Source organism: Ursus maritimus, unplaced genomic scaffold, assembly GCF_017311325.1.
Source record: "Ursus maritimus isolate PB19 unplaced genomic scaffold, ASM1731132v1 scaffold_13, whole genome shotgun sequence".
Taxonomy (NCBI): Eukaryota; Metazoa; Chordata; class Mammalia; order Carnivora; family Ursidae; genus Ursus; species Ursus maritimus.
The window spans coordinates 21,022,195-21,037,799 of NW_024423675.1; the positions used below are offsets into that span (position 1 = coordinate 21,022,195).

Genomic DNA, 15,605 nt, shown 5'->3' on the forward strand with positions numbered 1-15,605 from the left:
AAACACGCAAACGCACTAGCCGGCTTTAGAGCCTCCCGCACGTAGCGCAAGCGGGGGCTTTTCCGCCACCTCGGGCTGCAGCCGCCCCCAGAGCGAGGAGGCAAGGGGGTGGCCGGCCAGGGCAGGGGCGCTCAGGAGGTGGCACCCCAGGTGAGACCTGCAGTCTCCCCACCTAGAGCAGCCTCGGGCGGCCCCTGCAACCGATACCCAGGCGCGCCGGCGGGCTACCGTCTCCCTCGGCACCCAGCCCGGCTGGCGGGTGGGCGGCCGAAGCTCCGGAAACCCGCGAATGGGGGTGGGGGCCGTCGCGGGGGCGGCGCGCCCATCCCCGTCACCTTTGCGGGGCAAGAGCGCTACACACACCTCTCTCCATTCTGGCCAGTGAGAAAGAGTTCCTCTCCCAGCACCCTGTCCCTACCAAAAAACAATTCCTGAGAGACTCGCGCTCACCGTGAAATCATGGGGGGCTCTTGCCTTACCCCGTCTTCATGCTTCGGTGGCGGCCGCCGGTCCCCCTCAGCTCCCGGGACTCCACCTAGAGCCTCCAGGAGCGACAGGCTCCTGCGTGGAATCCGCTCCGGGCAGCGGCCGAGGCACCGGGCTTCTGGGAACGCCGCCTGCGGCGCCCGCCGGTCGCCGGACCCACCGTGTGCTCGACGCGAGCGAACAACACCGAGAGCCGCCGCCACCGCCACCGCCCCCCGCCCGCCCCCTCCCCGCGCGCGACGCTCCACAACCGGACGCAGGGATCCGCGCCTGAAGCAGGGGGGACCGCTGGCCCTCGCCACTTAATCTCCCATCCTTCCCAACAGGAGCTATTCTCCACCACTCAAGGTCTTCCAACTTAAGAGTCTCTCTTTCCTCTTCTCCCAGTGCCTAGGTGCAGCCGTGGTGGAAAACTCAGCTTTCTCCCACTCTCCCTATAGAGGGAATGAATACGGCTTTCCCCCCCATTTCCTGAGGCTGTATGGTATTGCCCAATCCTCAATTTGGGGGAAGGGGACGGAGAGAACAGTGCTTGGCCAGGGAGTGAGGGAAGATGATAGCCAATTGAATGAACCATCCATTCAGGGGAGGGGTTGAAGAGAGGCCTGCCCACTTCGCCCCTCCCCTCGCTCCAAACTACACTTCCCATTGTGCCTCTCCCACTTCCCGCCGCGCTGCACGCCGGGAGTGTAGGACCTCGCGGCCTCAAGGTATTTCGGAACTCGTAGTCTTTAATCCAGCCACATAGGTCCTGAAAGTTATAAAGGTATTATAATTCTATTTCCCTAGATAAATTTTTTCATATTCTCGGTTCTCCTATACGTATTAAATACTAATTAATGTACAATTCAAAATTTTGTAAGGGAATTCTTAGCAAAGGAAGTAAATGATGTGTGTTATGGTCATCTGTCAGGACCTGGGAGCAGCTTCTTCCGCCCGGGCCTGGTCTCCGCAGAGGATCTGTTGCCGTCATGTCGGCTGCGATTGCAGCTCTGGCTGCGTCCTACGGTTCGGGTTCAGGGTCCGAATCGGACTCGGACAGTGAGGGCGGACGGTGTTCCCTGCCAGCCGCCGACTCCCTCATGCACTTGACGAAATCAGCTTCGACCAAGCCCTCTCTGGCAGTGGCGGTGGACTCGGCTCCGGAGGTGGCAGTTAAGGTAAGCTCTTTGGCCACTGATGCAGTGCGGGATTGTCTGCTTCTGCTCCAAAATCCGAAAGTCTCCTATTAGGCCCCGGGTTACCTGTTCCTCAGTGCTGAGATATAAGTTGCTAACGCTCGGATCTCTTCTTCCTACATGCATCTTCCTCGGGAGAAGCCGGGACTTGGAAGTTCAGGACAGCTCTCCACAGCTCCCCGCTCTTGCCTCCCGCCAGCAAGCAAGTGGGAAGGGGAGTGGGGGGGTTGTGAAACTTGAATTTATTGTGATTAGGATGTGGCCTGGGTAGAGCAAGTGTAAATCAGAACTGCCCAAACTAGAGTATGTATCTTCACTTGAAGTGAGTAATGGCCTGGGCTTTGTTTCTGAAGTTAGAACTAGATCCCGGCTCCACCACTTCTGTGAACTTGGGCAAGTTATACACCCTCCTCTGTTTCATCGCCTGTACAGTGGTGATAATTTTAGAAGTACATATCTATATGAGAGGGTTATGTAAAAATTTAAGTGAAATGATACAAATGTAGCTGATCGCACAGAGCCTAGTATCTAATAAAAGTACAATAAATGTTAGTTTAACCCTTGTGGTTATATATGTCAATATAGTGAGAAAAGGCCTTGGGTTTAAGAAACAGGGTGCTTGATCTCAGTTGGGGAAGTTGATAGAGGGAGAAATTGGGTTGTGTGGATCATTTAACAAATATTTACTGAAGACATGTTATTTGCCAGGAACTATTCTAGGGGCTGAAGACACAGAGGCCAACAAGCCAGACATCTTTGCTATCTTGATGCATACATGCTAGTGGAAGAGGCAGCCAATAAAATGTGAGCAAATACAGTGGTAACAGATTGGACTGAGTACAATGAAGGGAAAAAAAAATGAGTTTCGTGATAGAGAATAAGGTAGGAGTATGACTTCCGTAGATTGATCAGGGAAGTCTTTTCTGAAAAAGCAGCTCTGAAGAAGGAGAGACCAGCCATGTGCAAGATAAGGCAAGAGTTTCTAAAGGAGATGCAAGCTTTGAGATGACAAAGAGCCTAGTGTGTTTGAAGATCTGAGGAAAGGCTGGTGTGTCTAGAGCCAGAGGAAAGCATCCACCAGTTGGTAGTATAGGCCCAGTAGAGCCTAATGGGAATGATCAGAAGCTCAAGATGTGGGATGGGAGGCAGTGTGCAAAAATTACTTTGTACTTAAGATGTTTCCTATAGAATTGTCAAATCAGTATGTTGTATACCTGAAACTAATATAACATTGTATGCTAATTGTACTTCAATAAAAAAAAAAATCAAACAAACAAACAAAAAATGTTCCCAAGTCTAGTGTTATGACTTTAAGTCTTCTGCAAGTTTTTATGAGTTTTACTTTTTATTAATAGAATGGTATGAAAAAAATGCTTAGGATCCTCCTATCTTTATAACAAAACAAACGCCCCAAACTTGTATCACCCCAGCAACCTGAGTTGTCATTCTTTTGCACAGCTTCATTCTTTGGAGCTCTCACTTCATCTCATTTTCTCCTCAACCAACAAGCGTAACCTAGCCCTACTCTCTTAGAAAACTACTTACTCTCCCTAAGAAATGCTGAGAACTTATCAAGTTCTGCTATCTGACTTGAATGTCTGCATCAAGTGACACTTAAATAGGTCTTGTTTCTTGAAACTTTCTCTCCCTATGGCTTCTGTAGGGCTATCCTCGGTCTTCCAAAACCCTGCTCCTCTGTGCTCCCTTGTATGTTTCCTGCGACTCTGCCTTTAGTCCCCCTTTCACCTCTCATGTTCTCTCATGCCTTCAACCTCAGTCGTGCTTCTGATACCTCACAGGTGAACACTCTGAAGTGGTTCACACAGGCGTTGGAATCGAGACTGTCAGGATTCCAGTACTGCTCCAGCACTCACCCAAGTGCTCACGTTGGATGAGTTACCTAAGTGCTCTGTGCCGAAGATCTTTCTCATCTGTAAAGTGGGGGTGACACTAGGACCGATCTTGTGGATAGACTTGTCATAAAGCACATTAAGCACTTACCACTCTCTCAGACACACTGTCCCTACTATTTCCAACTCTAAACTCCTTTCTAGCTCCAGAACTACTAAACTCTCTCTCTCGAGGGTTTTCAGTCACCTCCAATCCAATGTGCTGAAAAATTAACACTTTTTTTCCCCCTCATGATCCACCTCACCTGTTTTTCCCGTTTTGGTTAATGATCCCACAACCCACTTATTAGTCCAAGCCAAAATAGAAGGGTCTTCCTTTTCCTTCCTCCTCAACCCCTGAAGCTAGTCATTCAGCTGGTTCTAAATTTTCTGCTTCATTAATTTCTCTCAAATTAATTTTTTCCTCTCCATTTTCACTGATACAGCCTTACTTCATGTCTTCCTTACTTCTCCCAGGAGCCGTTCTTGTTTTTCCTTTCTCTTTCAACCCCTGCTTCTGGGTCATGGGTCCTGTCATCGTGACACAATGGTATTTATCAAATATTTTATTTCAGATTCTTATTTCTTTGCAAGACTATTATAATAACCTTCCAACTGATCTTTCTTTTTCTTTTTCTTTTCCTTTCTTGTTTCCTAGTGCCATATTCCATTCTTTCCTTCACAGCGCACCCAAAGTAATCTTTCTAAAGTCCAGCGTTTTATCACTTTCCTGCCCAAAGACACTGTGTTACTACTGGATAATTTCTAAGTTCCTTGTGTAATGTGAGGCCTGCCATTCTCCTGTGCTGAACTCTCTACAAAATAAGCCCCCAAAGCCTTATTTTCTTTTTTTCTCTCAAGACTTTTGTCCATACTTGTCTCTGTACATGGAAATCCCTTTCCTTGTTCCTCATGCTGCCTCCCCGCCCAATTCTACTGTCCTTCCATCTCAGTGCACGTTTCCTCCTCTGTCTGTCCAGGCAGCCCTCCTTTGTGCCTCAGATGTAGCACTTCCTGCATTGCTGTGACCTAGCATTTTCTTTACCCTGAACTATTGTGAGACCCTGGGGGCCAGAGATGGTTGTGTCTATTTATTTTCATGTCTCCTATGCCTAGTATACAAGATAGAGGGAAATATATTTGGTGAAAGAATAAATGAAAAAGTAAGTGAAAAAGAAAGTCTTGAAAAAGCATGTACATTGATTGGGTGGGGGCAAGGGAATGTTTCTAGAACTCACTCTGTTCAGTCACCTCAAGTTTTAAGTGAGATCATCCAGGAAGAGAGGTCGCATAAGGGACCAAAGGTGCATTAGAAGCAGAGCACAGAGATGGAGCTGGATGCCCCCTCTTCCCCAGTCGTTGGAAGTTCTATGATGAGAGAGTCAGGGACGTTAATTATCACTAGTTTGTGAACCAACACGTGCTTATATGCCAAACAAATAGGATAAAATATAAAATTCCCACATTTGAAAATTATGAAATTATACTTCTCAATAACTCATGAGCCAAAATAAAAAATAATGATAATGGAGAATATTTTGAACTGAATAATAAGGAAAATAATACCAGAACTTGTGAGGCGCAACCCTAGCAGTATTTTTTTTTAAGTATAGTCTTAAATACAGGTAATGGAGAAGACAGGCAGAAAGTTAGTATGCTAGGCATCCATACTTTTGGATTGATTTTTTTTTTTTATCATTCCATTCTATTCCTGTATTCATTTGTAAATTATGTCCTCAGTTTCTGCTCTTTGAGTGGTTACCTGTAGACATTAAAACATATCTGAATTTATCAGTACTTTTGCCTCTTACTGAACAGTGCAAAAACCTTAGAATACTTCAATTTTATTAACATTCCCCTACCCCTACTTTAGCTATTATTGTCCTGTATTTTTAATATATATTTAAACATCAGAAGATGAGGGTAAGCTAAGCTGATTCTTGTATCTTATACGCAAGAGGTTGCTTTTTTCTCCCTGTAGTGCGTACTTCATGTCCTCTTGTGAGGGTTAACTGGTGGCAACTGCTTGTAGTTTTAGTTTGTCTTTTTTTTCCTTTATAGATTTATTTCTTTATTTGAGAGAGAGAGTGATTGAGTGAGCGGGGGTGGGGGGGGCGGGGCGCGGGGGATAGAAGGAAAGAATCCCAAGCAGACTCCCCACTTAGCACAGAGCCCCACATGAGGCTGGATCCCATTACCCCGAGATCATGACCTGAGCTGAAGCCAGGAGTTGACCGCTCAGCCAACTGAGGCACCACCCACATGCCCCCTCAGTTTGTCTTTAAAATGTTTTTACTTAAACCCTCTTTCTTGAAAGATCTTTTCACTGGCTTTAGTTTACTTAACTGGCAATTTTTTTCTCTCAGCATATTTAAAATATTCTATTTTCTGATCTTCACTGTCACTGATAACAAGTCAGCTGTCAGTGTAGCTTTTTTCTTTTTTCTTCAGAATGCTTTTAAGACCCTTACCCTCTGCCCCCTTTTGGGGGGTGTAGTTTCAGTCTTTACATTCATTATGGGATACCCAGGTGTGGATTTCTTTTTGTTTGTCCTGCTCAGAATTTGTGGGGTTTCTTTAATTGGAAATTGATTGGTTTGGCGTGTGGATTGTCAATGTTTCTCGAAAGTTCTCAGTTCTTATGTCTTCACATATTATTTTAGTCCTGTTCTCCAATGTATGATAATTATTCTCTGTTTAAAAACGTATTTTAATGCAACACTGTCACATTTGGCACTTTGGAAATCATGTAATGAACCTTATTGGGTTACAAGAGTTGCTTGTTAATTGACTTTAAAATTAAAAAAATAAAAACAGACCCAGCTTCCTCTCATTTTAGTCCATGACTGTGTTTACTTTTCCCCAATGCATTCCCTGCTTTAACATAGCCAACTTGAGTAAAATGAAAATTCTGCCTCTAATTTTCAGCATATTTTAAAATTTCTTCTTTTTGGGTGATCTTTCTCATACTCCTGAACTTCAAATAGATCACCTTTTTCCTCTGCGTTTGTTGAGGGCCAAACCCAAAGGATATCTTTATGTGAATTTCTATTCTTTTATCTCATCCATGTAAACTTCCATCTTAGGAAGTTTATTCATTTCTACTTTTGGGGGGGAGCTATAAATTTTGGGGGGGAGCTATAAACTGATAAATAGTTCATAATAATGATTAATATTTGTTTTCTGCTTTATGGTTTACAAAGTGCTTTCCCATCTATTTTCTTATTTGTACGTAGTAAAAAATGTGAAAAGGACTCAAAAGTAAATATTATCTCATTTTATTCTCAAATTACTTTGAATCAACAGAAGATAACCTGTTCAAACTTATTTGACCCATAGGGTACCCTTCACTCACTGTACTTTAATTTTTATGGATAATTAAAACTGAATAGAAGTCCTCTGTAGTTCTGTGGTAATTTCAATTGCATGCTTAATTATTACTAAACTCCTCTTGGGTATTAAAACAAGGTTGTGGTATTGTCCAAGTTTTTCTAATTAAGTGTATAATTAATTAATAACTCTTCATTTTCTGGAGGGTTGTTCAATTTGTTCTAAAATTTTAGCAGGAACCAGAGACTGGGACCTATTTATATTTTTTATTAGTTGTCACTGTCGTGTATATAAGAGTAATTCTTTTTAAATTGTATTTTGCATTTAAAATTTGGTATCTCATGATACTCTGTTCAAAATAATTCAAATTTAAAATACTTGTAGTCGGAACAATCTGGTAAACCATATTATAAAGTGGTTCTAGAAACTGTATTCTGTGAAATCCACTAGGGAGGTAGGAATGTGGCTAAACCTTGTTATTTTAAGCAGTTTATACTAGAGTTAAATACTAAGAAATGCATTTAATTTAGTTTTTATGCAGTTGAAGCCACTTGTATATGACCTTTTAATTTTATGGTACTGAATTTTTCTACTCAACATTAGGCAGATACTGTCTTTAACCAATGAAGATTCTAGTGTGCATTCTAGGGTAATAATTCACCCTTGAACAATGCACTGTGCAGTTGAAAATCTGAGTATCATTTTGACTACCCAAAAACTTAACTACTGATAGCCTACTGGTGACGGAAGCCTTACTGATAACATAAATAGTCAATTAAAACATACTTTGTCATGTGTATTTTATACTATATTCTTACAATAAAGGAAGCTAGAGAAAAAATGTTATGAAGAAGATCATAAAAGAAAATACATTTACAGCACTGTACCGTATTTATTGAAAAAAATCTGCATATAAATTCAAACCCATGTTGTTCAGGGGTCAGTTGTATATGTATCATATTTTAGGTGGCCCAGCATCTGAATCCTCTCCCTAAGAATCTTAATGTGAGGAACAGCCCTTGCTGCCCCCAACCTCTGGAGGCTGAAAGCCCAGGTTTTTGTTCTCCCAGCTCCCTTTCAGCTAAGGCTGGGAACGGTAACTTCGGCTGACCAGACAAATGCACTCACCTAAATTCTAATCTAAACCTAATCCACAAAGAAGCAAGGGAAGAGAATATGTTAAGTGGCAGTGGGGGCCAACATCTAGTTTCTCGGGCCAGTAGGCTCAACAGCAGAATCCAGTAGTGGGCACAATAGTAATGATGTTCAGTGATGGTGAACTCTTGTCCTCAGTGGACTGGTTCTGTGATATGATTGATTTTAATTGTGATTCCATCTGTATACTCACCCTAGTTCCCCAAACTGATTCTCCACCCTTCTTGGCAATTCTAAGACAAAAGGTGTCATACTCAAAAAGATTCAATACTGTTTAATCGGTCTGTAAGGGTTTCAGCTGCTTTCAGCTAAGAACCCGAACTGATAATCTGCTGGTGATTTTTTTGTTGTTGCTAATTGGGTGCCTTTAACATCGTTCCTTGTGGCTACTTGAAATTTTTCCCCTTCTCATTTTCTGTTAGCATCTTGGGGTAAGTGACTTAATGTTGCTAGCACTTATTTCATAGAAGTGCTGTAGGAATTATATGAGATAATGTGAGACAACATTAAGGTCGTTAAACCCTTTTTTTTCATAGCACTTACCCTCTTCTAGCAAACTATATAATTCACAATAAATGTATTGCTTATTGTCTGTCTCCCTCACTAGAATATAAGCTCCAAAAGGACAAGGAGCTTTTTCTATTTCTATGGGCCTAGAACAATGCCTGGCACATAGTAGGCACCCAGTCAATATTTGTTGGTTGTATAAATGAATTTGAAGTTACCATACTTGCTTTGTGAAGAGGCCTGTGCCCCCAACTACACAAAGAAAATAAGATCGGTTATGAGTTCCAACATCTCCCATCAGCTCCAGACATCATCACCCATCATCCATCCTTGTTTTTGTCCTCTCTCTTTCGTCTCAGAGAGGGCTCTCCTCTTCTCAGAAGATAACCTTACAGCTGTGTCCTGGCTTTGTTCCTGTGTTTCTCCCTACTCACTCATATCTGGTAGCTAATACTTGACTAAATCTTGGTTTAGTCTTTTCTTGAGGGAAAAAACAAACTTAATTTTACCTCAAAAAGCCTTCAATCTGGCACCCATCTCTTCTTTTCTTTATTGCCAAATGTCTTGAGAGAGTAAAACTTATTACTGTCTTGTTTTTCTAAATCCTTAGTTATACCTCTGCCTCTTATGACTGCTTTTCCATGCTCTACCCCACTACCAGAATCGCTCTGGCAAAGGTTTTATGTGACGTAATTGCCAAATTTAATGATCTTTAGTCAGCCTTCATCCTCCTTCTCAATGGATTTGACTTTTTCTTTTTTCAATTTACAAATATTTATTGAACATGCACTGATTACCCTGCATTCTACTAGGCAGTGAGAATATAATATGTTAGTAAAAGTCATGTGCAACAAATCATATAATGTAACAATTGCTATAAGGAATTACGTAAAACATTCCTTAGGATTATGGAAAGGCAGTTTTCCTGAGCCAAGAGAAGGGAACGTATAGGAGAAAATAAGAAGATGACATATTATGATATAATAAAGGGAAATGCATTAGGAACAAAGACAGTAACATTGCCAGCAGTACAGCAAGGGTGAAAGTGCTTGATATTTTTAAAAATAAGTAATTTGTCTAATAAGACAAAGGTGGGAGTGTATGACCAGATAAGGAGGTGTGATAATAGATGAGGCAAGCTATGATGAAGTCTGGACTAGGCTAGTGGGGACAAGGATGGGAAGGACAGTAGAAGTAGGGTTGCTGGAGAGCTATTTCAGAGGTAGAATCAGTAAGACTCAGTGCCTTATTTGTTAGTGGGTCAAGGTGGAAGCACAGAATGAGATTTTGCAGAGTGTGTGATGCTGTGGAACAGCCGTATCATGTAGTTTAGGAGGCAGTTAGGTGTATGGATCCAGAGGCCGGGAGTGTGGTCAAGATTGCAGATAAAAATTTGAGGTGGAGATTGAAGTCCTGAGAAAGAGAAGATAAGGTAAAGATATGGACAGTTATGAAACTAGAGAAGATAGAAGTTTAAGGGAGTCATACTTGAGGAACCCTATCTTTGAGAAGTAGAGAAATTAAGTTTCCTGCTTTGGGTGAGGGTTGCTTTAAAAGTGGTAAAATTTTGGAACACTAGTTGTATGCCTGTTGTATTGCTTTTGTTTGCTTGTTTTCTAGTCTTTAGTCATTAGTTGTTCTAAGTCTATCACATCTTTTGTCAGTGGCATTGCTTCTTCTCCAGCATCACTGCCAACTTCATGATATCTCATTAAAAAAAAATTTTCAGTATTACTTTGAATTGTGTTTTGTATTGTGTTGACAGATGTATCTTACATCAGCAAAAGGCCAACAGAATAAAGATGGTGATTTGATAGGGATAATTCTAGGGGTCGAGGATACATTTGTGCATATGAAATCCAACTTGTATAGCTTATACTTTAGTAAGGGGCAGTAGACAATAAATATATGTGTCAGATGATGATAAATATAATGGAGAAAAATAAAGCAAGGTAAGAGGAAAGTAGAAAAATTGAGCAGAGACCTGATAAAAGAGAGAGAACAATCATGTGGATATCCAGGGAAAGAACATTCCAGGGAAAGGAAATACTGTACGCAGAGACCCTGAGGCAGGATTGACTTTTGGTGAATTCTAGGAATAGCAAATGAACCAGTGAGGCTGGAGTTGATGAGCACCTGTACCGGACTTGATGAAGACAGAAGTTTGTGGGGGCAAGTTTGGCGGGGAGAGATCCCTCTGAGATCTCGGAAGAGGAGGAAAATTCTCAACCAGTTAGATTCAAACATCCTCATTTTGTAATGGCAACTCTGTAATTCTACTTTACTGAAATATAATTTATAGATGATATGTAACTTCTTTAAAAATTTCAAAATATAACTTGAGTGCCCTAATTAAAGGAAAGGTATTTATAGCCTGTTAAATATGTGAATGAAACATGTACGAATAACATGTTTTTAATATGTAAATACTCAGGCAGGACAATACAGGAAGATAAAAATGCCCTATAACACCACCCTAGGGAACCATACTTACTTTCTGAGAACAACTGGTAATGAGCCTTTAGGCCTTCATTAGGCTTTTACTCTGAGTGGAGAAGCTACCTGAGGGTTTAGAGCAGGAGTAACATAATCTTGAAAAATCACACAGCTTCCTGCATGGAGCAAGGCTGTGGGTGAACAAGGGTAGAAGCAGGGAGCCCACTTAAGAGGCTGTTACAATAATCAGGTGTGAGTTGGTAAAGTGGACTATGAGATGACCGTGAAACAGGACTTGAGAAGTGGTTGAACTTTAGATGTATATAGAAGGTAGAGGATTTGTTGATGGATTAAAGATACAATGTGAAAGAAAGAGGAATCAAGGATAACTTCAGGAGTTTCTGCCTGAGCAAATGTAAGGCTGGAAGAAGTCATTGAGCAGGGGGAGACCAGAAGTTCCCTTTGGGGTGTATTAAGTTTGAGATGTCTGTTAGGCATCCTGGGAGAAAAAATGTTGAGCTAAATGTTAGATACCTAAGTCTTAGAGTTCAGAGGTGAGGTCCAGGCTAGAGATACCAGTTTGAGAATTATATTTGTGGTAGGTGGTGTGGTTACACAAAATAGAGATCACCAGTGGTTCTCTAGTGGACATGAGATTTTTATGTTCATTGAACTGGGGGATGAATTTCAGAAGGTTGAAACACTGGCATGGAGTGTAAGATTTAGATTTAGAATATTAGGGCCCTGCCACTTCTGCAGCCTGGAACCATGTGCCATATGGGTATATGTCTAATAAAGTTTGCTGAATAAAGAAGGAGTTGTCCTGAATTTGGGACCAGAGATTAGGTCTTTCGAGTTCATAAAAAAGAGGAGTTGGACTCTCTTAATGTGAAACTTTGAGTAGCTTATTAGCTTGTTTAGAAATTTTTAATTTGTTCAGATGGGATAAAGTCAGCATTTTGAAAGGAAAAAATGTTATGCATTCTAACCTTTTTACCTACACACATTACTTTTAGTCTCTGAGTATTAGAATTATTAATCATATGACACTAGTATAATAATCATAAAATTGGTATTAAAATAGCTAGTGTGACCTTAATATCATTTCCAGAATAAAATGATTATTTGTCAGAAATTTAATGTTCTTTTGGTTTTCTTTTAGGAAGATTTGGAGACTGGAGTTCACCTTGACCCTGCTGTCAAAGAGGTTCAGTATAATCCTACCTATGAGACCATGTTTGCTCCTGAGGTGAGAAAACATTATATTTAAGATTCTGCCTTTTGCTAAAGCATATGAATTATACATAAGTAGATAAACAGTTGGCAAATTTTTCAGAGTTTTCTCAGAAGAGTATACTACTTAAACTTTGAAAAAATATGTCCTGTTGTATGTCAATTATATCTCAATTTTTAAATAAATAGAAAAGAAAATGTACTTTTAAAAAATCCACTACTGTTGGGGCGCCTGGGTGGCACAGCGGTTAAGCGTCTGCCTTCGGCTCAGGGCATGATCCCGGCGTTATGGGATCGAGCCCCACATCAGGCTCCTCCGCTATGAGCCTGCTTCTTCCTTTCCCACTCCCCCTGCTTGTGTTCCCTGTCTCTATCTCTGTCGAATAAATAAACAAAATCTTTAAAAAAAAAAAATCCACTACTGTTTATCTACCAACATACAACATCTGATAGAATGGAATGATGTTTTTTGGAAAAAGGAACTTTTTAAATATCTGATTCTTAGATGTGAACGTGGTTAGCATCTTCCTCAGTACTGTTAAGGGACTATTATAAATTAACCATAAGGGAGAAAAAACTTGTTTTATTAGCATCATCAGTGCATAGAATATTATGAAACATCAGGTTACAAGTGCTCCTGTGCTAAATGCTCAGAAGAAGTGCCATCCTAGCGTGTTCACTGCTCGCGAGTAGTCACAGTGTGTATTGCCTGCTCTGGGTGAGACATCTTATGATGGTGGTGATGATGGTGGTGGTGATGATGATGGTGATGACAGTGATGATGATGCTAAATGGTGATGGAAGCATAAAGAAGATGAGGAAGGGAAAAAGGCAAAAAAAAAAAAACTAGTGAAAATTGTCCATTTAGGAAAGTCTTTGTAGAAAAAATTAAATTTCTCACTATTTTGTTTTTAAAAATGGAAAGAATGCTTGATTAAGAAAATAGAGATGCCAAGGGGCGCCTGGGTGGCACAGCGGTTAAGCGTCTGCCTTCGGCTCAGGGCGTGATCCCGGCGTTATGGGATCGAGCCCCACATCGGGCTCCTCCACTGTGAGCCTGCTTCTTCCTCTCCCACTCCCCCTGCTTGTGTTCCCTCTCTCGCTGGCTGTCTCTATCTCTGTCAAATAAATAATAAAATAAATCTTTAAAAAAAAAAAATAGAGATGCCAGAAAATGGTCATTATAAAACAAAATAAGCCATCAGGAGGAGGATTTTTAAGAAACACTTTAAAAATGGGGGTAAGGAGCCATATTTTATTGCAACTGGGTGGAGAAAGATGTACTTTTTAATATTTTGTTTTTAGCATGTAGTCATTGTCCTTTTTTTTTTTTTTTTTGATAAAGCAGAGTCATAAAGCTGTTTCATATAATTTGCCTGCTCAGGTTTCTGTAGTCACTTAAAATACGGCAATTGAAATATGTAGCGGAGCCGATGATGTCAGTGGTAGTATTTAGACTGTGCTCTAGCAGTTCCCTGGGTGTACAGTAAGCAAAAAATCTCTTTCTCATACTGCAGCACATTTTAAATTTTATTTTATTTTTCTTAAATCCTTCTAGTCTGTTGAACCTGTAGACTGTTTCATATCCCTTGGCACCATTTTAGCTGGCACAGTGAAGAAAGGTTATATATTATATATAGGCTTCATGATTTTTTAAATGAAAAGTGCTTCAGTAAAACAGGACCACTAATTACAGAAAAAGAAAATTTGGAAGTAGCGTGGTGTGTGACATTCCTATGTCAGTGCATTTTATATGAAGTCTGTTACTCTTCCATTTTTACATCTCATGCATAACTAATATATTGCTGTGTGATTATAGTTTTCGAAATTTAGAAGATTAAGATTTTTTTTGGTGATACTGATGAGGCATTAGGCCTATCATTCTCTTTCTGAAATTACCAATCCTTTTAAAAGGTATTCTGGGTTTTTTTCTCATGGTACGTAGCCTCACGTTCAAAATATAGATTAATTTATGTTAGGAACACTGATGCTTGTCATGATTTTAAGACGAGAGATGAGATTGACAAATGAAGAAAAATTACTATTTTTCCTGGTTGCCAAATGAACTGTCTGTTACATAATAGATTATTACCTTTGAATTTTATGAGTAGGATCTATATCATTTGACAAAGTATGAAAGGTGTTACCAGGAACTTTGCTTAATGAAATTCAAGTTCCCATATCTTAAGAATCCATTGTTAGAAAAAGATATAATCCTTCTCCTCAAGCTACTGTTTACCAGAGATGAGATGTTCAGTGTTATTTTTAAAAAGATAGAGACCAGACTGTTTCCTATAATGCCTAAAGTGCTATTCAGGTTAAGGGAGAGATTGTATCTGGTTGTGAAGATAAGAAAAAGTTGCATGGAGGAAGAAGTATTTACAATAAGCAATAAAGTCCAGGTTAAGAACATGAGATTTGGGGTTAAATACAGTGCTTATTAGCTCCGGTGTAACCTTGGATTACCTCAGTTTTCTCATAGGTAAAATGAAGACAACTTCTCCTTTACCGAGTTATATGGATACATGCAGTAATGTATAACATGGTTAGGAAACTCTCTGGCACAGAGTAAGCATTTAGTAAATAGCAGCCCTTGTTGTTATCTATGTTACTGTTATTGGCATTGATGCTAGGAAGGCTTTTACAAGGAAAGTTTCCAGACAGAAGAGAAAAACATTTGCTAAATCATAAAAGATCCAAAGAACAGGAATACTTTAATCGTTGTCAATAAGGGAGAGTAGGGAGGTAAGACTAGAATGGTAGTTTATATAGTGTTGCACAGGGATCTTGGGGCCAAGGTAAGCAGTTTGGTCTTGATTTAATAGATGATAAATAGATTTTTAAGGTTCTTATTAAAGAGTGGCATAATCAAAGCTGAATTTTGTAGGAAGGCTAATTTGGTAAGGGTTTGCATGATGGCAAAGAACAGGGATAGAAACTAATGAAATAAAACTTACCATTTATTACTGTATGCCAGGTACCATACTGAGGGATTTATATATTTGTGTACCTTATCTCTTTTGTCTTCACAATAATCCTGTGAAGTAAGTACTCTAATCCCTATTTTATACTGGGGAAACCAAGTCTCAGGTTATACTGCCAGCAAGTAACATATTTGGGAATGTGAGTTCATATCACTCCTAACAATTGTTCTGTGGCTGGAAGACCAGTTTGCAGACCATTATGGGATTTGCATGTTACACTCCTATGCACATACTTTGACTTTGCTAGTTCAGTAATTTAACTGAATTGACTTTTATTTTATAAAACATGTTTTCCCCCCCAACCAAGGACTTTTCCTAAATGGTCCAGATAAGCTTTCTCAAATTATAGACAGAACTTGAAGAGATAATAGCCCTTGCTTTAGTCCCCTGATTTTCTTCATTTCACT

The 15,605-nt window shown here is 40.3% G+C and overlaps 1 protein-coding gene across 1 annotated transcript in view; it reads left to right on the forward strand.

Annotated features, from left to right (window-relative positions):
- Positions 1-1,419: 1,419 nt before the first annotated feature.
- The window catches only part of CDC40 (cell division cycle 40), a 51,322-nt gene continuing 37,136 nt past the window's right edge, over positions 1,420-15,605 (forward strand). The window contains exons 1-2 of the mRNA XM_008706223.2: positions 1,420-1,646; positions 12,144-12,230. Coding sequence (XP_008704445.2) covers positions 1,458-1,646; positions 12,144-12,230 — 276 coding nt within the window. The 5' untranslated portion in view covers positions 1,420-1,457. The remainder of the gene's footprint in view (positions 1,647-12,143; positions 12,231-15,605) is intronic.